The 22,906-nt window shown below is 51.8% G+C and overlaps 1 protein-coding gene across 1 annotated transcript in view; it reads right to left on the bottom strand.

Moving 5' to 3' along the window:
* Positions 1–22,004, bottom strand: part of KSR1 (kinase suppressor of ras 1) — a gene marked incomplete at its 5' end in the record, with an annotated part of 151,324 nt that extends 129,320 nt beyond the window's left edge. The window contains 1 exon segment of the mRNA XM_082678709.1: positions 21,774–22,004. Coding sequence (XP_082534835.1) covers positions 21,774–22,004 — 231 coding nt within the window.
* Positions 22,005–22,906: the final 902 nt, after the last annotated feature.

Below are 22,906 nucleotides of genomic sequence, written 5' to 3' on the forward strand. Positions count from 1 at the left end.
ACGTTTAAGTTATTTGCAATTCTTCATCAGTATATATAATGTCGCAATTAACATCCTTGGGGCCAAATTCTTTTAAAGTTCTCATTGGTCCTTAACCCTAAATCCCTGTGCCTACACTCACAGAACTTTATTGAACTTGCATCTGAGGAACCTAAATAACAGGTTCCTTGTGCCTGTAGCCTAGAGCAACCAGCCCAGAAGGAAGTGTCCGGCCCCCTCTCGGCCTCAGCAACCCAGAGAGACAGATGGGCCTTCTCTTTGCTGGTATATGGCAGCAGGACCTGCTCCTGCAAACCCAGGAGGGGCTGAGGGGCCATACCATCCCAGGCCTGCTACCCACATGTACCCTGAGGCACCTGCGTACACAAATGAATCCTGGCTTTCCCCAGGTTTCCTTGGCAACCCATCTGACTTTTGACCTGCTTTATAGCCAGGTAGCATTAACACAGTTCTGACTCAAAAAAATTAGTTTTGTAGATTACAGATTTCCCAAGCTTCTGTTATCTTTTCAGCCTTTGGAGATAATCTTTACCCCCCCATCAGAGTAGTTCTTCTTTATCATCACCAGCATCAGTCATATTTACACTTTCAACTACGCGGTTGACCTGTATTGGCACATTGAACACTCAAAACCATTCTGAGAGAAATTACTGACCCCATTTGACAGATGAGAAAACTGAGGTCCAACATAAGGAATTCAATCAATGCACACAGGTAGCACTCAGGATCCAAACCAAATCAGCTTTGGCGATAAAATCTACAGTTTGCTGAAACAGGAGGCTGAAGGTAAGCCCTCACATGGGTGAGTTAGGGTGGGACGGGATACACCAGCCTTGCAAATGCTCATGGCCTCGGTACATCATGCTGCCGGTTACCAGGGAGCCAGGCAGGAGGATGGTGGCTCCACAGGCCCCAACCACGTGGACAGCAAAGCATGAGGCTGTCCCAGGACGTTATCATGTACACCAAGTGCAGCGTGCTTTCATTGGCTAACATAAGCTGCATATGTGCTATGAACTTACACTATGATCTCTATTAGTTTGGTTCATGAGACATAGCATTAGAGTTGAGAGGGATCTCAGAGGAAATCAGCCAGACCAAGTCCCTCGGTCACACACATGAAGAAACTGAGTCTCAAGGATGCTAGATCACAAAGCCAGTAATGGCAGACCCAGGTCTCCAGCCTCCCAGCTCAGTGGTCCAAGAAGTAACTCACAGCAGCACATTGAACACAAAATGTGTGAGAATTCCATTAAAGACCTCAAAAGAAAATATCTAGTTTAAGAAAAAACCTACTTGGATTTTAAACAAAACTGAGTGTCTACTCTACAGGACTTTGGTCAAGGATGCAGTCCAATATCTCTGGTATATTTGACCAAAATAAAACAAAACAAAAAAGCCAAGAGATATAATATCCGCAACAATAGCTAAAGAAGTGATGAAAACTGTTTCAAAACTTGTTTTGTTAAAAAAAAAAAAAAGCTTGTTTTGTTTTGTAAATCAACATCAGAGGATTAATACAAATGTAATCACAGACGCCTGGGGCACACCCAGCATTAACCTGGAAGACACAAAAGAAGAACACACACACACTAAGAGATGATTCGAGTCCTTGACTGGTGGTACGATGACTCCAATTTTCCAAAACTGGAAAATTACTCAAGGGATCCTACTGGGCTGTGACGGCCAGACTGCACTAGGCCTTGGCAGTTTTCTTTATAACTTAGTTTGTTATTTCTTTCATTCATTTGAATACTATGATTCCAGGCTACTTTATTTAGGTATTAGGATACATCAGTGAATAGAGCAGATAAAAATCCCTACTCTTCTGGAACTTTTGTTCTAGACAGGGGATATGGCAATCAACAGGTAATACTACACAGTGTGTGTGGATGGAGAAAATGAAATTGGGCAGGGGACGGATAGATGGGAGGGTGGTCAGAGAAGACCTCACCCGGTGGGGTGGGGTGCGGGGAGAAGCAAAGGCTGCAGGGCAATGCTGGATGTGCCTGGCGTGTTCAAGGAACACAAAGGAGGCCAATAGGGCTGAGGCAGAGAGAGCGACGGGAAGAAGGATAGAAACCAGGACCTCGACTTTGGCTTTTACACCAAGTAGAATGAGACCGTCTCTGGAGGGTTCTCAGCAGAGGGCTGACAAGAGCTGACTTAAACATCTTTTAAAGGAATCTTTTATCATTAAACCTTTCCCTGAACTTCCAACCAAGGTCTTATTTATGTTGAGACCTACCCACACACAGGTGCACACGTGTGCATGCACACACACACACACACACACACACACACACACACACAGCCCAAGGAAGGCAAAGAGGCTCCCAGCCTCTGCATGCCTCTCCACAACACCCTCCAAGCCTGCCTGCACGGCCAGTGTCCTATAGAGAAGTCGCCGGACCCTGATGCTCCCAGCGGCACAGCTCACCCCAAACGCCGGCAGTTACCCCACACATCGGGCGGCTGGCTGTGCCGTGCGGCTGCCCCTCCATCAGGCAGTGACCCTCACACCCCGACTGCGCGGGGCTCTCACCGCACCTGTGCTTGCAGAGGCCTCGGAAACCAGGGTTGCCATTCTCTCCTGGGCTTGCAGCTCACATCCCCCTGAAGTCCTTCCTCCTTCGGAGCGGAACCCAGCAGGAGAAGCCCCAGCAGAGGCCTGGGGCGACCCCCTTTGAAGGAAAGCCTGAGGACAGCGTGTTTGTGAGGGCAAGGAGGGGGTCTGAACAGGGAAAGCCGGGTGAGGACCAGCGCGGCTCAGAGCAGCCATCTCTGTCACCTGCACTCAGAGAGACCTGTTCCGACCTCGCCACACCTGCCTCAGGAGGGGCAGAGACAGAGCAGAGAGAGGTGGGTGGAGGTCGGCTCCACTCCGGGCAGAGAGAAACCAGCCATCCACTCATCCTGTACCCACTGATCCAGGCTCTGGGGAACCCAGGCCAGTGTGAGAGGGGCCCTTGCCCTGCAGGATGGGGGAGGGACGTCTGCTGAGCGCCTGCGGTGCCCCGCGTCTTACGGCATTGATCTCACTCTCCTTGGCACCCTGGGAATGACTCCGTTACGTTCTCATCTCCCACGTTAGGAAATGGCTCCCTGAAGGCGAGGGGACCCGTCCAGGGTCACAGAGTGACAACACAGCCGGGACTTGGGTCTGGGTCTCCCAAAATTCTCCCGCCCCCCCCCCATGCACCTAATCTCCCTGGAGAGATAACCCCCATCCACGCTACCAGCAGAGCCCCACGACGGGGCGGAGAAGGGCGGGGAGGTTGGTGGCCTTCAGTCTGGACCCTGAAGCCACAGAGAAGGGTAAGAACCCAGCTGGGGGGCTCTCCTTACTCTCATGCATGACAATAACATAAGAGCAGGCAACAAAAACAGCTCGCTTTTATCAAGTGCTTACTGTGGGCAAAGCTCCGTCCCATGCACTTTACGTGACGATCCATTTAATCCTCGCAGCAGCCCTCACAGGTCTTGTCCCCACGGAACGGGTGGGGACACTGACACCCAGAAAAGCAAAATAACTTGCCCACAGTTAGAAACAGTCCATGGCACAGGCATGATTCAAACCCAGGGCCTGGGGCCTCTGACCCCAGAGGCCATATTCCCATCTCCTGCACTAGACGGCCTTTTCCATTGATTCACATTATTTCTCTAGGAATGTTGTGAGGTTAATTTAGCGCCGATCACAATACACCCTCATTAGTTCCTCAGCACTTACGCTGTGCCAAGCACTGTATGAGGCCCCGAAGCTTCTGGAAAAAGAGGTCACGCAGTCTTTGTCCTTAAAGAGACAGGAAATCCTTCCTTTAAAGCAAAAGCGCGCTAGTCACCCTTCTTGCAGAACCGGAGGCTGTCCCAGAGCATTTGGGGTGGCAAACAGAGGGGCTGCCTAGCAGAGAGGCGAGGGCTTTCCAGGAGGGATGGGCGGGGAGGGGGAGGGAGAGGCAGAGGGTTCTCTTTTTATATATATAAATTTATTTATTTATTTATTTATCTTTGGCTGTGTTGGGTCTTCATTGCTGCACGTGGGCTTTCTCTGGTTGCGGCAAGCACAGGCTACTCTTCGCTGCGGTGCGCGGGCTTCTCATTGCAGTGGCTTCTCCTGTTGCAGAGCACGGGCTCTAGGCACACGGGCTTCAGTAGTTGTGGTGCACAGGCTTAGCTGATCCGCGGTATGTGGGATCTTCCCGGACCAGGGACTGAACCCGTGTCCTCTGCACTGGTAGGAGGATTCTTAACCACTGCACTGGTGGCATTTTTCACTGCGTAGTCAGATTTCGCACTTCTCCCCGGATGAGTGTGCGGTGACACAGAAAACACCAGGGCCTGGGCTCTGTAACCAGCTAGACCTCTGAACCCATGGGTGTGACCTCAGGAGGCTCACCCACCTCTACCCACCTCTCTGAGCCTCAGTTCCCCCCCATGCAGCGGAGGTGAGACCTACACCAACCCTGGGGGCTCTGCAAGGACTGGTGGATACGGCATTCTCGGTGCTGTCTGAGAGCCCAGAACAGACAGCACTCAGTAAATGCTTGCTCCGGTCACAAACGTCCTCCTCACCACCACCGTGATCCTCCAGACACCCAGAGGACTTTTCTCAGCGTGCGGGCAGTGAGGTCGTCAGTGGTTGTCAGCACTGCCACCCGGGTCTCTCTGAGCCAACCACCGGCTTCCTGGGCAGCATCACGTGCCGTGTTTGCGCTGTGAGTGTGTGGCACCCGGAAGATAAAGCCCACAGCAGGGGTTCTCCTTCCTGGGATGGCCCCTCACCCAGAGGGGCTCGCAGCCAGGACTGGGTGCTCCCTCGAAGGCTGGATCTCGACTTGGGATCAAGTCAGGCAGCCAAGATGTGGGGAGCCCTCCGGGTACCAGGCAGGCTCTGCTCCCACAAGGTCTGCTTACTAGAAATAGCACTTCCCTCAGGAGGCACGGCAGCTCTGGAAACTTCTCTACTTCTCAGCCAGCACAAAGGCCCTGGGGGAGAAGCTGCAGGACCGAGTCTCATTTTTATTCCAGAAGGTGTGAGTTTTGCATCACAGCACGTGGCTAGCTTTTGATCCTGACCACTGAGAAGGGAGGGGGCCGAGCCATCAGACTGTGACCTCGGGGACAGGGGTCTCTGGTCAAGTCCACCAGTATCTGAGCACCAGCTCAGTGCCTCCAGTGTGGCCGGCACTCGTGGTTGAGAATCTGCCTGCCAATGCAGGGGACATGGGTTCGAGCCCTGGTCCGGGAAGATCCCACATGCCGCGGAGCAACTAAGCCCGTGAGCCACAACTACTGAGCCTGCGCTCTAGAGCCTGCGAGCCACAACTACTGAAGCCCGCGTGCCACAACTACTGAAGCCTGCGCGCCTAGAGCCCGTGCTCCGCAATGAGAAGCCACCGCAATGAGAAGCCCACGCACAGCAACGAAGACCCAATGTGGCCAAAAATAAAATAAAATAAAATAAATAAATATTTAAAAAAAGAAAGAAAGAATATATTAATGATCATAATGGAATTTTTCCAAAAACAGTTCCACACACACACAACTCTTTTCTAGTTTTTTCCATCTGCAGACACAGTTTTACATATTTATATAACTACAAAGGCTGCATTTGTAGTTCTGCACTCTTTATGTTTTCACTTAACATAATATAAATATGGTCATGTTTCTACCCAGTCTTCATAATTAATGGCTGTGTGTATAACAACCCATCGTGTGCTGCACATCACGGTGTGTTTAACCATCCCCTTGCCACCGGACATCTACCTTATTTTCATTTTTTTCTGTATTACAGATAACGCAAATACACCTTGTTTTCTTTTCTTTTTTTTTCTGTATTACAGATGATGCAAATACCCTCATAAATGTTGCTGTTCTCTTCTACTGAATGATTGCCTTAAGAAAGCTCCCTTGAAGGATGGACTGACTCCAGGAGTAGCTGTCGTCCTGGGGTTACAAATGAGCAAGGTGATACCAGGACGTACGGACGTGATCCACCACCGCGGCTACTCAGCAAATGCTGTGAGATGAATGAAAGCAGCTCACCTGCGTGATGATGTCCTTAATGGGTGGCAGGGCCCCAGGGGGCCCCAGCCAGGGCCCCGCCACCCACCCATGTGGTCAGAAGCACCTTCAGTAAGTCGGCGACAGGGCTTTTGGTAGCAGGTGAGTGAGTAGCAACCCCCGAATGCCATTTTTTAATAAGAAATGAGGGTTGAGTTCCAAAATCCCTTTGGATTCTACTGGACGGAGGCTGGGCCCGTTGAGGAGCCCACATGTAGCCCTGGTACCTTTCACAACCTTCTGTTCTCATCACCCTTTCCCCGTTGCTCCTAGATGCCTGGCTCAAGGTCACCTGAGGGCTGCACCGCTTAGGTGTTTCACCCGGGGCACCTCTTGGCCTCACCTGGCCCCAGCACCGCAGGCAACTCCCTCCACCTCTGCATTTTTTGGACCTCAGTTTCCAAAACCCTTCCCCAAATGCATCCCCAGGGAGTCCCTCTCACCCTGCTGAGATCTTTACTCAAACATTACCTTTTCTGCAAAGCCATCCTGACCCCTCATTTAAAATTAAACCACTCCTCGTCTCGGTCCTCTTCCTGCTTTCATTGTTTTCCATAGCACATTCACCACTTAACAAACAATATATTTCACTCATTGACTTATTGTCTGAACGTCTCCTCTTAACACCAAAACCCAGGTTCCACAGAGCTGACATTTTTGTCAATTTCGTTCAGTTACTTCCCCGTTTAGAAGAGTGGCCACCCCACAGTGGGTGTCCAACTCAGAGTGGATGCTAATTAAATACTTGTTGAAAGAAAAAACCAGTAATAGAATATATTAAAAGATTTTTACTCTGTGCCAGGCATTGTGCTCTACATGGCTCATCTCACTTCCTATGAAACAATTCTATTATAATCTCCATTTTACAGATGAGAAAACTGTTGCTCAGACGGGTTAAGCAATCTGCCCAAAGACACACAGGCTTAGCCAGGAAGGGAGCAGTGTTTGAACCCAGGTCATCAAGCACCAGAACCTGTCCCCTTACCTACTACTACCGGCTGCAGCTCACCCACCTGGCCTTTCCTCCAAATAGAAGCAGCCCATGAACCAGCAGAGCTTTCTAGAATAAGGCCAAGCATGCATCCTGTGATCAAAATGGGGAAGAGAAGACAGGAGCGGCGAGCCCAGACAGGGCACCCCAGTGGGCCGCTTTGGCTCCATTTCCCCAGGGGAACAGCGTGTCTGACTGCCTCCTCTGGCAGCTACAGGATGGCAGGGGTCGGTCTGCTGTGACGAGTGGGATGGGAACTTTGACGAGACAGGTGCTAAGAAAACAAATCCTGCCAGGCCAGGAAACTGCTTAAACCAAACAGGGCCAGAGGGGAAGTTTAGTTTTAGCTGTTAGATGCCCAAGACAATGTCTGGTCATTTGAGGCCACCTAAGTCTTTTCCTGAGAACAGTCAGAAGCCCCCCTCCAGCTCAGGGGCCACAAAAGGTGGGGGAGGGCACAAATGAACTGGTGCCAATGGGCCGGTTTCCATTAATCACACGGCAACTCACAGCCCACATGGCAGCTGCACACGGGTATTGCAAGTAACGATGTCTTTAGCTTTTGGTTTCTTTTCTTTTCTTTTTTCTTTTTTAGAACTACTTCCTAAAACTCTCAAATGGTCAAAGATGTAGCTGCAAGAGTGGCCCAGCGCTCTGTCTCAAATGCTCACCTCTCCTCATAAACCACCAGGCCAACCACAACAGAAAAGGTTTCCAGTCCCCTAAAAAGACAAGTTTCCATTCACTGATGGATTCGTCCTTGCTCTGTTCAGTCCCCTTGGCCAGGATGAGTCACGGCCACCTTGGGGGATCTCCCCGGGGACTCGTCACCTTCTTTCTCCTAAGATTCGCCAACATTTAAAAGACAACCGTGCCTGCATGTCCTGTCCCTCAGGCCCCAGTGCTGCCCAGTGCTAACAACTACGTTATCCTTTCTAACCAGAGCGCTTCAAAACAGAAGCCAAGTTCTCTGAGATGGAATCGGGGAAGAGCCTTCGCTCTGAACCTGCCCCCCCCCCCCACCCAGGATGCTTTTCTCTCCATCTTCTTCCTCAACCAGGAGCGTCCACCTCTGCAAACGGTCACCTGCTAATCTGGACTCTGATGCTGTGGTCATCTCGCCCTCTTTACAACTTTGAGGTAATCCCGTCCAAATGGCATGCAAATGGAGAGATTTTCAGACCCTTTTCCACATAGCGTTATTTATTCCAAAATGCCGAGCGTTACGAAAGCTGACCTCTCTCTGCTCCAGACAAGACCCAAGGTCAAGCGGGTTTCTGAGGGGATGCAATGAAATGAACGCAAGTGTCAAATCAGACGAGTCTAGATCTGAACCCCAGCTCCACAGATTACTGTGACCTTGGGCCTTACTTCCCCAGCCGGAGTGGGCGAATAAGGTTGCCGTTACCAAGCAGCCAACTGAGAAATCTCCTATAAACACTGGGCGTAGTCCATCTCAGATTCGCCGTGACTGGGAGAGGAGGGCGTGGGGAGCCCGAGTTATTATATTCCTAGGATCCAGCCTTCCCTCCCCATCTGGCCACAAGTTCACATGAAAGGAGCCCAAGGAGCAGGTTGAGCCTGGTTAAAGTTGGCCCCAATTCAATGGCATCAGAGGACCTGTCCTCATGAGTCACCTCCAAACAAAATGGCAGCCAACGTCTTCCACCAGGTCCATTTCCTGGAACTGCCACATGGTCACAGCTCACTAGGTGTATAGGCTGTCCCAAAGTTTGGGAACCCCCTCTCTTTGCCCCACCCTAAGAGAAGAAAATGAGGACAAGCACAAAGTCCCCAAGTCTACATTTCCAACGAGAGTCACAAATCAGAGTCCCCCTTCAGGGAAGATTGGGGCAGGGCAGCATGGTAAACAGGGGCTTTCCCACATGTACTCCGCAGGCTCGTTTCCCATAAGGGGTGCCTAGATACTCATACCTGATATCGGCAGCCCCACTTCTGAGCTGGCAACCTCAGTTCTTGGGGCCCCTTCCCTGGCAGGCTGAGACTGCCAGACCTAACAGCAGACAACTGAGTTTCAGTTGCCACAGTGAAGGCTGGCAGCGCAGAGCACAGCTTGGTTCAAAGCAAGAAATATTTTCCGAGTCCCCGCACATCTCAGGATGCAGAGACGAGCTGGCCGGGCGGCACGGTGGGCCTCCATTCACACCTCACCAGCGCCTTCCATGAGTTCACTCATCTACAAACGCCCCCACTGAGCTGACTTTCTCATTCACTCTCATATCCCACAACAGTGCCTGGCACATAACTGGGGGGTGCAACAACTATTTGTTGAATTAGTGCATTAATTCTTGAGGCCCAACTTGAGGGACGTAGCCCCAGGCAACCTCCCTGAGGCCATGGAGGACCACAGCCCTCATGGACCACCACTTCCCACTGTGTTCCAGGCAGCATACTGGCCTCCTTTCAACAAGTTCATTTCTGCCTCAGGGCTCTTGTACATGCTGGTCCCTCTGCCTGGAATACTCTTCACCCGGCTTTTCACAAGGCTACTACTGCCCTCTCATCTTTTAAGACTCAGCTCAAACCTTCTCTCGGAAGAAAGCTTTCCTGACGACCCGATCTAAAGCAGCGGCCTTCTCCCCACCCCAGCACTAACCCACTTGCAGTGTTCTTTTGCTCAGCCCACTTTTCTCTATCTATTGGTTGCTTTTTAATTTTTCTCTTTCCATTAAAGGAACCGCTTGGTCTTCTTCACCGCTCTTTTCCCAGTACTTAAAACCAGGCACACAGTACATGCTCAATAAACAGTCAATAAATGAATGGGCAGAAAATAGAAATAAATAGCATATTCAAGATGGAGAATGATTTGCACACTTTAAATGTCTTACAATTTTATTTGGCAATTATAACTCAATAAAGATGTTTTTTAAAAAAAGGAAGATGGGAAAGGATTTAACAAGGCCCCCCAAAAATGGCCAGGTAGGAGAGGAAAGGCACAGAGACCAAAAAGGATTACCAAGAAAAAAATGAGCTAGTCAACCAGGAGTACAGATTTTAAGAGATCATTCAAAAAACAGAAAATGGGGCTTCCCTGCTGGCGCAGTGGCTGAGAATCTGCCTGCCAATGCAGGGGACACGGGTTCGAGCCCTGGTCTGGGAGGATCCCACATGCCGCGGAGCAACTAGGCCCGTGAGCCACAACTACTGAGCCTGCGCGTCTGGAGCCCGTGCTCCGCAACAAGAGAGGCCGCGATAGTGAGAGGTCCGTGCACCGCGATGAAGAGTGGCCCCCGCTTGCCACAACTAGAGAAAGCCCTCGCACAGAAACGAAGACCCAACACAGCAATAATTAATTAATTAATTAATTAACTCCTACCCCCAACATCTTTAAAAAAAAAAAACAGAAAATGGAGGACAGTTTTGCAACTCCCATCACAAAAAATACCCATGCTCTTTGACCCGGTAATTCCATTCCTGGGAATTATCCCAAGGAAATGAATTCAGAATAGGAACAAAAATAAAGAGGTGCCTGTACAAAGATGACTCCAGTCACATTGTTTATAACAGCAGAAATCTGGAAACAACCAAAATGTCCAATAACAGGGGAAATGTTTTGGCAAATTACAGCATACCCACTGGATGAGATATCATGCAACGATTAAAAGGGCCAAAAGGAAGATAACAGAGAAACAAGGACAAGTGTTCTAGAATAATACTAAGTGAGAGGAGGTTAAAAAAAATACTGAATCCCTTCTAAGTACCATGCAGCACACTTTCCGTATCTCAGTAACTCCTACAAGAGTCTAAAATAAACCTATTCTTATCCCCTTTAAACGAACAAGAAAACTGAGGTTCAGAGAGCTATGGAACTTGCCCCAGGTCACAGAGCTAGCAAGGAATGGAGTCAGGAGGTGACTGTGACCTTCTCCCCCCCCCCCGCCCCGAGCCCAGGCACACCCTGAAGTCCTGATGCAGCCCTCAATGTCCTACTAAGTGCCCAAGACCATCCTTTCCCATAATGACATCATGACTGTGTTTGAGAGGCCGAATTCAAAGATCTGAAGCAGCTGGCCAAAAGCAACACGCTGAGAAACACTTGGGAGAATACAGCCCAAACAAAACAAAATGAAACAAACAGAAAGCAACAAAGAAAACCACGTCTGCTGGGGGCAAGAGACCACAGAAGAAAGAAATGTTAAGAGTGGCGGGCAAGACCAGGCTTCAGGAGGACTGAACAGAACCATGAGAAGAACCATGAAGGGCAAGGAAGCCCCTTCGTGGGTACTGGACCTCATTTTTAGGTCAGAATCGCAGAGATGAGGGTTTGCCAGGAGCTCCTTGGAGAGAGGGTCTGCCTGTGCTCGCCGACTCTCCTCCCAGGGCGCACACACCGTGGCGCTCAGTAAGTGTTAGCTGAAATACACTCATCTCATGACGTGTGGATAAAGCAACAAGGAAAAGTAGAAGAGGAGGCGCTTCCCTGGTGGTGCAGTGGTTAAGAATCTGCCTGCCAATGCAGGGGACACGGGTCCAAGCCCTGGTCCAGGAAAATCCCACATGCCGTGGAGCAACTAAGCCAGTGAGTCACAACTACTGAGCCTGCACTCTAGAGCCCATGAGCCACAACTACTGAGCCTGCATGCCACAACTACTGAAGCCCACGCACCTAAAGCCCGTGCTCCGCAGCAAAGAGTAGCTCCTGCTCGCCACAACTAGAGAAGGCCCGCTCGCAGCAACGAAGACCCAACGCAGACAAAAATAAACAAATATTATAAATAAATTTATATTAAAAAAAAAGAAAGAAAAGTAGAAGAGGAGATACTAGAATATGGAGAAGACTGGCCTGGAAGTCGGGCCTGTCGCAATGTGACTCTGTAGGGTCGGTCTCAGGCGGGGCTGTGGGAATAAGCAAGGCCGTGGACATTCCCTGACTCTGCCACGTGAGAACAGCTTTCGGTGCAGCAGGAGTGTCAGCTTACAGAACCAGATGACCTTCCTGTAATGTGTGGGCTGCCAGACGCCACAGTAAGCTTCAGGGGAAATTTTATTCTTTTTAGTTTTTAATTTTTTTAATTTATTTTTATTTATTTTTGTCTGCATTGGGTCTTCGTTGCTGCGCAGGGGCTTTCTCTCTAGCTGTGGCGAGCGGGGGCTACTCTTCGTTGCAGTGCACGGGCTTCTAACTGCGGTGGCTTCTCTTGTTGCGGAGCACGGGCTCTAGGTGCACGGGCTTCAGTAGTTGTGGCTCGTGGGTTCTAGAGCGCAGGCTTAGTAGTTGTGGCTCAACAATGTACATGTTTGAACGTTTCCATAATAAAGTATTTTTTAAAGATGAAAACTCAGACGCAGGCATTTCACCTAAGAATCACCAAGGGTCTGATGCAGGCTTTGGGACTTGCCCTCTGGAGCCAGACAAAAGCCCCGGGTCTTTAAAAAAAATTATTCTGTGCAAACAGATTTTCTAGGTGGATGAGGAGTTTGTAAATGCAAGTCAGGCTGTGCCCGTGGGTAATTAAAACGGTCTGGGCTCAAGTCACGGCTTAGTCTTTCCTTGGCTGTATGACTCTGGGCAAGTCACTCAACCTCTCTGCACCCTCAGTTTCTTCATCTGTAAAATGGGAATAACAGTAGAACCTTCCTCACAAGGTCGTTGCAAGGAGTAAACGTCACATAAGACTCGTAAGAAGGGGGCCAGGCATGGAGTAAGCTCTCGGGAAATGTCAGGTATCGCGACACATCTATTTAATAACATGTATAAATATTCATTTTGAAAACCACACATCCATTTGATCAGTTACCTGGGGAAAATGAAAAGGGGTGGACCCAGCCCCTATTTCTGAGCCCTCGGGCAGCAGTGTGGGAGCCGTGTGTCTGTCTAGTGTACCCGGAGTGGTCCCAGCCAGTCCAGGCCTCCACTGGCCAAGGAGCTAGAGAGAGCTCCTCCTTGTAAAAGCCAGCACCAGCAACAGGAAGTTGCTTCCTTTCCTTTCCATTCTGAGCCAGTATTTCCTTTTTTGTTTCAAAAAGCATTCCTCGCCTGCAGCCCAGCCCTTCCCCTGCCCTCCACAGCCCCAGGCTCAAACACACCCACAGACATTTGCATTTCTCCTGGACTGTTTGCTGCCACCATTGGGGTCAGGAGGTTCCTGGCAGACCCTGAGTGAGTGTGCCCTTGGCACCGGGCTAACTGGCCAGTGGGGCCAGGAAGAGGTAGGACTCGAGGACTCCAGACATATAAACCTCTCTGGGTACGTCTTCCTCATCTTGTTGGGAGGATTAAGTGAAATCTGTCTCTAAGTGGGTAGTGTGGTACCCAGGACACAATCTGTTTCCCTTTGGAAAATACCTCCCTTGACAAAAGGCAACTTTGCACAGCTAGATAAGTGTATGGGGTCACTAGCCTCTCCTCAACCTACCCAATTTTAACTGGAACCTCAAATGGAACCTCAGTATCATAAAAAAAACAGTAGTTGAAACTACACCTACCATTTCTTGTCTCTTCCCCGTTCATGTTTTCCTAACTGTGTTCAGGGGAGAGAAGATGCCCTGGACAAGTAAGTTTGGGAATCCTTGCTGCAGGACTTCTCAGAGCCTTTAAAACACTAATCTTCATCTTCAGGAATCACCAGGAGGAAAATAGCTGACGCAGCTACTTGAAGCTTTCTTTCACAAGAGCATCTTGCAGAATACAGTATAAGAAAGGCTGCAAGCCCTTTCAAGGGTCCCAGACTGGGAGGAAGGGATCGTGCCCCATGCATGAGAACACTCAGGTCACTTTTTAAATACGACCTGTAACTTTCTTTTTCTGGCCAGCAAAACTCTGCATACCATGAATGAAGCCGGTTCTGCTAATCCATAACAAAACCCAACCCAAATGAATTGGCTCAACTGGGACTCAATACCTCCAGGTGCCTTGTCAAAGAAAAGTTCCACCACTCTATAAGCAGCTTATCTCATCAGCTTTGCAGAAAGCAAAACCCTCATGATCGATATATTGCAGATTCATGTCTACAGTTTATGCTGTACGAAAAGTTATTTTTCCTAACCATGGCTGGTCTATTCCACATAATGCATTATGCTTTCTCCCTTGGCCGTGTTTTAAATTTTAAGCACAACTCTTAATTCATTCTTGCAATTATTCTGAAGGTGGAAAAATGAAAGGGGGGAGAAAAACGGCAAGCAAACAGGATGACTTCAGCTCCGTTATTTTCAAAGGCAATCCGCCCAGTTAAAGCACACAGTTGCCCACCAAGGCCAGGATGACAGGGAAATACAGATATATATAAATATATAGGTTTTGTATGTGGCGGCAGTTTGAATTAAAACTTCTTCAATGCAGATGAGAAACAATCGTTAACTGGGAATAAATGACAAAGCGTTTTTGATCCCAACATCTGTCCCCAGGGTATGGCTCTGCATCCCCACCTGGGGTCTGGAACAGGGGAGAATGTCATATGGGCACAAAGACATTGGATCAAAAGGCTGTATATTCTGGAAGCAAAATGGTAAACACTGTATAATATCATGGTATCGAATGTAAAATCGGCACAAATTTAGGACATAAACCCAACCTTATAGGAGAAAATGTTCACCCACCCAAGTCCCAGAGGATCTTTCACTGGAAGGATGAGAAGCCCTTGTAGGTACAGTCAGGTCAGGTTCAAAGACTCCGACAGGCCACCTGGGCTGAGCCAGCCCACTGGGCAAGCTGGCTTTCAAAAAAGGCCCCACCCACTGGACACCCCAGACTGCTCCCCAAGAATCTCTCCAGTCCCCAGGGTCCCTAAGACACTGAGATGGGGCTGGGAAAACAAACCCATTTGCTTCCTCCTGCAGGAAACGTCTTGAGGCTGAGGACCCCCTCCCCCTGCCCCCAACATAGGAGAGTGGGATAGCAGCCTGCCGTTTTGCCGTTGGTCAAGGTGGTATAATGTCTCACTCCAGGGCATGACTCCCCACTCAGGGCTCCTTTATAAGCACCTGTCTCTCCTCCACTCTTTGTTTTGTTCAGGTTCATAACCTAATATGTGTTCCTGGCAAGTCACTTCCCCTTTGGGCGCTGTTTCCTCACCTGCGGATGAGAGGGCTGGACCAGATGAGAATTCCAAGACCTTAGTAGCCCACTTACCTTAGGAACCCATGACTCTGTTAAATCAACCCCAAAGCCAAGGCACCCCAAATAGCGCTCTGATCACTATTTTGTGGTCGGTGATGAATCCGAGCTTACAGTTCACTGAGATGCCTTTCATGAGCCTCAGGTGATGAAAACTTCACCATATGGCTGTGCACTGCCCAGAAGTGACCAGTCCCCGGACACAGAGCCCTGACATCCAGCCCCTGCTTTGCTGCATGGGAGTAAGGAAATATCCCTTTTCTAAATGGTCAGTGCAGGCCCCCCCGCCCCTTGCCACGGGTAACCACAGAACTAGAATCCATAATCCTTGACCAAGAACCCAGAACCGCAGCCACGGGGCCCACGTCCTGTCTCCTGTTCACACACCTCGCCCTCAAGGTGGACACAGATCCAGTGGCAAAGGGCTAAACGCATAGGCTGCCATTTTGAAAATCCTGGCAGTCCTGCTGGGGAGCGGGGTGGGGGAAACATATCAGGCCCTAAAGATTTCAAAGAATAGGGCTGCTGTTAAATGTGTTAATACACTTTGACCCAGCAAATTCCACTTCCAGGAATGCACTCATGCACTCACTGCAGCAAGGTTTATAACAGCGAGACATGGAAACACCCTGAAAGGCTGACAAGTGGGGACAGGTTCAATGAATTTATGATATGACCACACGATGCAGCCACGACCAGTGATGCTGTATATCTGTGGGTACTGGTGCAGACAGAAGACGTTTACAAGGCAGTGAGCACGGTGAGCTCCACGAATACATTCACGTACTTTTTTTTTTTTTTTAATTTGGCCGTGCCGCGTCTTAGCTGCAGCGTGCATGTGGGATCTAGTTCCCTGACCAGGGATGGAACCTGGTTCCCCTGCATTGGGAGCATGGAGTCTTATCCACTAGACCGCCAGGGAAGTCCCCATCCATCCACATTTGTATGCAAATGCAGAGGATAAAAACACTAGAAGAATTTATATAGCCAAATGTTAACAAGAATTAACTCTGAGAGGTGGCATTATGGGGGGTTTTTATTTTTATTCAACTGAATTTTCTTTTTAATAGTGAGCACATATCATTACGTGTCTTTTAAGATATTTTAATACAACTGGAAAGTTAAAGAATGTAGTGCTTACCAGAGGAATTACGCATAGACGATAAGGCAGGTATCCATTAAAACAATTATGAGTAAGATGATCTCTAGACAGCTTCTCATTTCTCAGAATGAGACCAACACAGAGCGATTGCATCACAGTTCGCCGACAGGGACCCATCTTTGAGGATGTGCTGGCCTGCACTTTAGGGAAGCGGCCCCCAGCCCGAGCTCAGAGGCTGCACAGCCTGGCGTGGCCACCAGAAGGCCCGGTCATCTAGAACTAACCCACCAAGTGGCCCTGGGCCAGCCCTTTTTGTTACCGGCCACTTCCTTGGGCTCAGCCGTCACAACCCTGAACAGAAACCGTCCCCTCCACTATGGTTTCTAGAAGCTGTTGCGAAGTTCAGAACATGAGTACCGAAGACCAGTCAACGCAGGTTGCACCATCTACTAACTCAGTCTCTCAATCCCTCTGAGCCGCAATGTCCTTAACCGCAGAATGGGGAGAAAACCTCACAGGGTCCATGTGAGGGTTAAATGGGGAACATATGCCAAAAGCCTAGCACAGAACAGGCGACCGAGAGGGTTCCTCGTTCCACGTCTGCCCTCGCTATGCTCGAAGGGCCTTCCCGTGACCCCGAATGCACCTCTACTCAGCTTTCCCTTTGAACTGAATGTAGAAAAAGATTCCAATCAGCCTATTCTGAAAGGATGTCCTTTTTAAAAAGCATAGCCGAGAGAGACTTGGCCACAGGTATTGTTACTTCCCACCACCAGCACAACCACTGCAGACACTGCCACCAAGGATCAGGGTCTTCGCCGTCCCTCTCGGGATCACACTGGCCAGGCAGGTCCAGAATACTTGCGGTGGGGAATGCGGCTTTCCTGGATCTTGAGCTAACCTGGCGTGGAAGGAGGCATTCCCATCACTGTCCCCAGGCAGCAAACCAGAGGCCTCCTGGCACTCAGGCTAACCTGGGCTGCAGATCTGATAAGGCCTCCCTCCAGCGCCCCGCAGGCCTCCCCAGTCTTGGGAACTACAGGTCCCTCTCCAGACTGCCTCCGAGGATCGCCGGTGGCAAGTTTCACCAGGAAAAAAATTGCCAAGGCGAAAGCAGACACCAAGGGAAACAGTGCCCCAGCTCTGGCTCCCTCCGGGGACAGCTGGAGTGAAAGCCTTCAGCAGGAGGTTAAAACTACGGGGTAGAGCAAAAGCAGAGACAAGCCCCACTCCGAGGCAGGGGCTGGGTGGGGAGAGGGAACCCAGGCTTCACTCTCATTTCTGCCAGGGGCGTGTGATGTGGGACAAGTCGCCAGCAAGACTCTGGGAGTATTTCCCAGAAAAGCAGGAGTTGGACTGGACAACCGTCCGGTCATATTCCCAATTCCAAACCGCTCTCAGCAGGCCATGGTACTGGAGTCACTACTGTTCGCCTGTCTGCCTCCCCCATTGGACTGAAAGCATCTCCAAACACCGGGAAAGCATCCTACCTACCTCAGAATCCTTGCCAGGGTGGTGGCAGTGAGCAGCTCATCAGGCAAATCAGTAATAACTGCAGGTTTGTTGAGTGAATGCACGTCCACGCACGCCCCGAGTACTTGCTCTGTGAGGACCCATGGCACCCCTCTCCTTTCCCAGCACTTCCACCATCCAGGTGCTCCGAGGGGCAGGGGAGAGCACCACAGGGAGAGCTCAGGCCCTCCACACCACAGGGCTCTGACCTCTGCCACAGCAGAGCTGAGCAAAGGTCGAGGCCCTTTGGGGACCCCTTTCTCTAGGCCAGCTTGCTTAGGAGGGACTTTTCTCCATAAGAGCACCAGACGGGAAGACTCGGTGTGGCAAGGCCTGTCTCTGGAAAGTACCAGGAGGCTGGCAGGATAAGGCAAAGTTACAGGGCCCACAAAACGTGCATCTTCGTGAGGCACCACTATCTCCCCACTGCCCGGCACAGACTCGGCCCCAAGAGGATGCGCAAATGAGGGAATGAACTGGCGTGGGGCTCCAGGCCCAGCTGTGAGGCCAGCCGGGTATCCCTGTGTGAGCACATCTGGGGAACGAGAACATTCCACCTTGCCTCGGTGGAGTTCTCAGGGCCTGATGGAGATAGGGCAGCAGGTTCTGCTGGGATGCAGTGGCCTCCCAACTTCTGTTTACAGATTCAGACCCTGGGCTCAGATTTTATCCCCCTCCGCTTCCCATGTCGAGAGAAAAAAATACACATGTGATGAAGGTTGGTGGATTTCCAGCAAATCTTCGGAGACTGAGAAGGGTCCAGCACACTGACCGGCAGGTGGGAGGCAGACATTACACCCTGGCTCCTTCCACTCTTTTGGATCCAAGCTGGACCACTGCGTGGAGGAGGGAGGGGCAGCCGGACACGCTGACCCCCAGACATCATCCGACCTACAGTCAGGCACCAGCAGTGGGGCCGGAGGTCTGGGACTTCCCGAGGCACCTCACTGAGCGCTTACTCAGTGAGGACCAGGGTGGGCTGGGGCTCCTCAGATTCTGTAAGTCTAGCGTGCTTGCATAAGCCAAGCCCTCCGGTCAGCCCCTTCTTCAAAAGCCAGGAATCGAATGTTGCAAGTCCTGTCTCTGGGGGCCCTGGCCTGGAATGTGAGAGGAGCCTGCAGAACAGGAAAGAAAGCCAGCATGGACATCACCACGACCCTGCCTGACCTCAGCACAGGCTGCTGGGATTGGTTCCTGGCCTGTCTCACCCACCTCTAGGAAATAAGAGCAAGGTGTCAAAGTGCCTTCCCCTAAATGTGGCCTGTGGCGTGAACGCATTGGACCCTCAGGAGGAAAGTTCACGGGCAGAATCTCTTGGTAGAAAGCATGCGGACTTACAGACTCACGACAAGGTTGCGGGTTTAAGTAGACTCATGCCCATTTTACAGATGGGAAAGCCTGAGATTCAGAAGTCATGGGACTTGACCAAGGTCAGACAGATAGAACCAGGACCAGATTTCCAAGCCATGGGCTTTCCGCCTGCCACACTGCCCCAAAGGTCAGGATTCTTTGAGTAATAAACTTTCCCCTATTTTATCAGTCTGGTAAAACTGGATTTTAGAACAATTCTTAATCATGGATATTCTTACACAGTGGTGTGCATAACAAACATCTGATTCAACCCAACTGAGGCCCCTTCCCTAACCACAGAATTTAGAGCCACGAGAGCCCGCAGAGACCCACTCCAATCCCCCTGTTCAAGGAAGGAGGCTGAGGCCTAGGGAACTAGATCCGGGGGTATAAAGTCCCATTCCCCCAAACAGCCCAGGTCCTGCCTTTTCAGGGAGTAGGGTGGACCTGAACCTACAGCAGAGTGGAGAGGACAGGGAGCTGGGTACTCGTTCCCGTTCCCACTGCAAATCCCCTTTGGACCTTTGGATGGGTTTCTGGTGGCCAGAGCCGACCATCCAGTAAACACTCAGAAGGGCGGCTACCAGATAAACCAGGTCAGAGACCTAAATAAGGCGATGCTCTGGAGTGTCCCGATGCCACACCTTGGTAAAAATGAGAGACTTTGGAAGGCAGGGTACAGAGAAGGCAAGGCGCCATTTCCAGAGAAAGAGCCGCACTTTTTCTCCCGGGTCCAATCTGCAAACCATTCAGAGCGATGCGGGGAGAATCCAAGAGAGGCCAACAGAGAACGTCCTCTCATCCCAACAACATAGCGTCCAACAAGACACATGCTGCCGGACAACGACCCCTCCTCCCAGAACGAAGCCACACAGGTCCCCTATTGTGTCAGTTTAAAAACTGAACTTAGCTGGGCAAACACACCCGGCTATGTTCAAGAAACCAGTTTCTCTCGCCACTTGGAAAACAGCACCATGCATGCAGGAGGGACTGGGGCGGGGGGGCGGGGACAGGGTGTTGCTGGTTGGTTTGTTTTTTAAGTAGAACCCTGGTCGAAACGGCTATAGCGACTGTAACAAAAATAATAACAGCCAGCGCTGATTAGATGCTTCCCGTGTCCCTGGTTTTGTAGCTTTTAAGAAAATAAAACTGAAGGACAGAAGTCACTCCCAAGGGGACTTCCCTGATGGCGCAGTGGCTAAGAATCCACCTGCCAATGCAGGGGACATGGGTTCGAGACCTGGTCCAGGAAGATCCCACATTCCTCAGAGTAACTAAGCCCGTGTGTCAGAACTACTGAGCCTGCACTCTAGAGCCCTTAAGTCACAACTACTGAAGCCCGTGCGCCTAGAGCCCGTGCTTCCCAACAAGAGAAGCTACTGCATTGCGAAGCCCGAAGGGTAGCCCCCGCTCGCCACAACTAGAGAAAGCCCGCGCGCAGCAATGAGGACCCAACACAGCCAAAAATAAATTAATTCATAAAAAAGAAGTCACTCTCGAGCATTTTGGATCAAACAGGGATTCAGGCTTGTGGTGTGCACAGAGGACTGGGTCTTGTAATGACTGCCACAAATCACCCGCTGGCCCTATGACTGCTAGCAGAGGCAATCAGCAGTAAGAGGGTGTGGAGGGTGTAGGACGAGGAGTTAAGGTTCTAATAAAACAAAACATCTCCAGATGTGCAGCAGGCCAGATGTGTCAGTGCAAGGTGGAAAGAGGCAGAGCAGCTACTAAGTGGTGCCTGGAATCTCACAGTCTTCCCAGACTCTGGACGAAAGCAAGTTGGGAATGCACTAGTTTCCCTCTATTATGTATGGGGGAGGGGGAGACTCTCCCTTCTGAGAACCCAACAACCCTTTTGGTTGATTCTTTCAAATCCTTTTAATACGGCACTTCGCAGCTATCATTTGAGACAGTAGGGCCTGCATCTTATTTCTTCTTTACACTGGAGGCTGTCTCCACCAGAAAACCCCTTAAATAGTGTCATCTTCCCATCAAAGCCTTTGGTCCTCAGCATAATTGTTCCTAAACCAAAGTCCAATAGCGGGGGGGGGGCGGGGGGCGGGGGGTTGTCAGTGGGTAGAGCAGTGAAATGCTGTGGCAGTGCGAAAGAGAAGCACCCAACGTCTGAACGGCAAAAATGCAGTTTCATCAAACACTGATAAGCGGCAGACAAGAACCTGGAGAAGAGCAAAGGAAGAAACAAGACAAAGTCTGGGGCGTGAGGGGAAGGCAGAGAACGACGGGCCTGCGCTCACACTTCAGGGGGACCTGCTCCCACCCAGTCACCCCGGCCCACAGCTGCTGGGCTAGTCACCCAGGGAAAAGTCCAGCACGTGACTCAGTGGGAGAATGAGTTCTGCGGCCGAGCGAGCTAGAAATGGGGTGGGGGCGAAGGGGGGGCGGCAGGGGATGTCCGTGCGCTGCCCATCCCGCCCGCGGGCTCCTCCAGCCTCCCTCCCAGGTCCCACTACGCCCCTCCCCCCAAATCCCGCCCAAGGTGAGGGGCTGGTCCCGGGTCCTCCGGCCGACGCAAAGGAGGTGACCGGGCTCAAGGATGCAACTGAGGAAGGAGTGACCTGGAGCAGCGAGGGAGGCGCTGGGGCGCTTCCCGGGCTGCCGACTCCTGCCTCCTCAGACCCAGCGCGGGCCCCCGTTTCTCCGGCGCCGCGGCCCCTTACCTCCAGGGTCCGTATCTCCTGCTGGGTGAGGTCGTTGGACACGGCGCACTTCGTGCGCAGCCCGCGCAGGCTACCGATGGAGATGTCGATGAGCTTCTGGAGCTGCCCGCACTGCTGCAGCGCCCGGCTGGCCGCGGCCCCGGCGCCCCCATCTGGGGCCGCCGCGTCCCCCCCGCCGCCGCCCTCCTTCTTCTCTCCCATCGCCGCCGCGCGCAGCGCCGCTCTATCCATGCCTCGGCATCGGGGCCGCGGGGTGGCCGAGGCGGGGAGCCCGGGGGCGCGGGCGCCTCGGAAGGGAATCCCTGAGCCGGGAGGGCTGGCCGAGAAGCGCCCCTCGACGCTGCCGGAGCCAGGACGCAAGCCCGCCGGCCGCCGAGCCCGCCTCTCCCTCCCGCCCAGCCGCGGCGGCAAAGCGAAAGCCGCGGCGACCCGACGGCTGAGGCTCCCGGAGCCTTTAAGTGGCAGCGGGGGCTGGGTCAGAGCTGCTGGGCATGCTGGGACTTGTAGTCCGCGCCGCGCACCTGCCGCCGCCCGCGCCCTCGGGGTCCCCGCCGGCTCCAGCGCCCCTAGGTCCCGGCCTTCCCTTCCGCTGTGGGCACAGGCTGTGCGGGAGCGCCCCGCCTCTGCGCCCCGGCAGTGGCTGCTCCGCGCCAGCTCCTCCCCCGGCGCCCGAAGCCTGGGGAGCCGCATCTCCCCGCCCACCCCCGCCTCCTCCCCATCCCTCCTCCGGGCTGGGGACTTCCCGCGACCCCCCGGATGGGGCGAGGTAGGAGCCGGCGGCCCTTTGGACGGGAGGGAGGTTCGCCTCCTGCAATTCCTCGACCGCAGCGGAACACTGGAAGACGGAGACAGTGGAGGTTTCAGAATTACTGTGTGGGTTTAGGGGCCGCCATCTACTGGGAAGGGGCCTAAGGTACTTGTCCTGTAGGTGGTTCGCAAATTACTGGACTCCCGAGTGTCTACGCCAGAGGAAAGGCACAGGCTTGGAAAGACGTAGGACTTTCTTCTAGATGCTATTTACCCACCAATATAAGGGTCCCATCCCTCCGCCACCTCAACCTAGCAGGCCAGCCCAGACGCTTGGGGTGACCCCTTGATTTGTCGTGCGTTTGGGAGCGCTCTAGAGCAAACCG

Source organism: Grampus griseus (assembly GCF_964374135.1).
Source record: "Grampus griseus genome assembly, chromosome: 20".
NCBI lineage: Eukaryota > Metazoa > Chordata > Mammalia > Artiodactyla > Delphinidae > Grampus > Grampus griseus.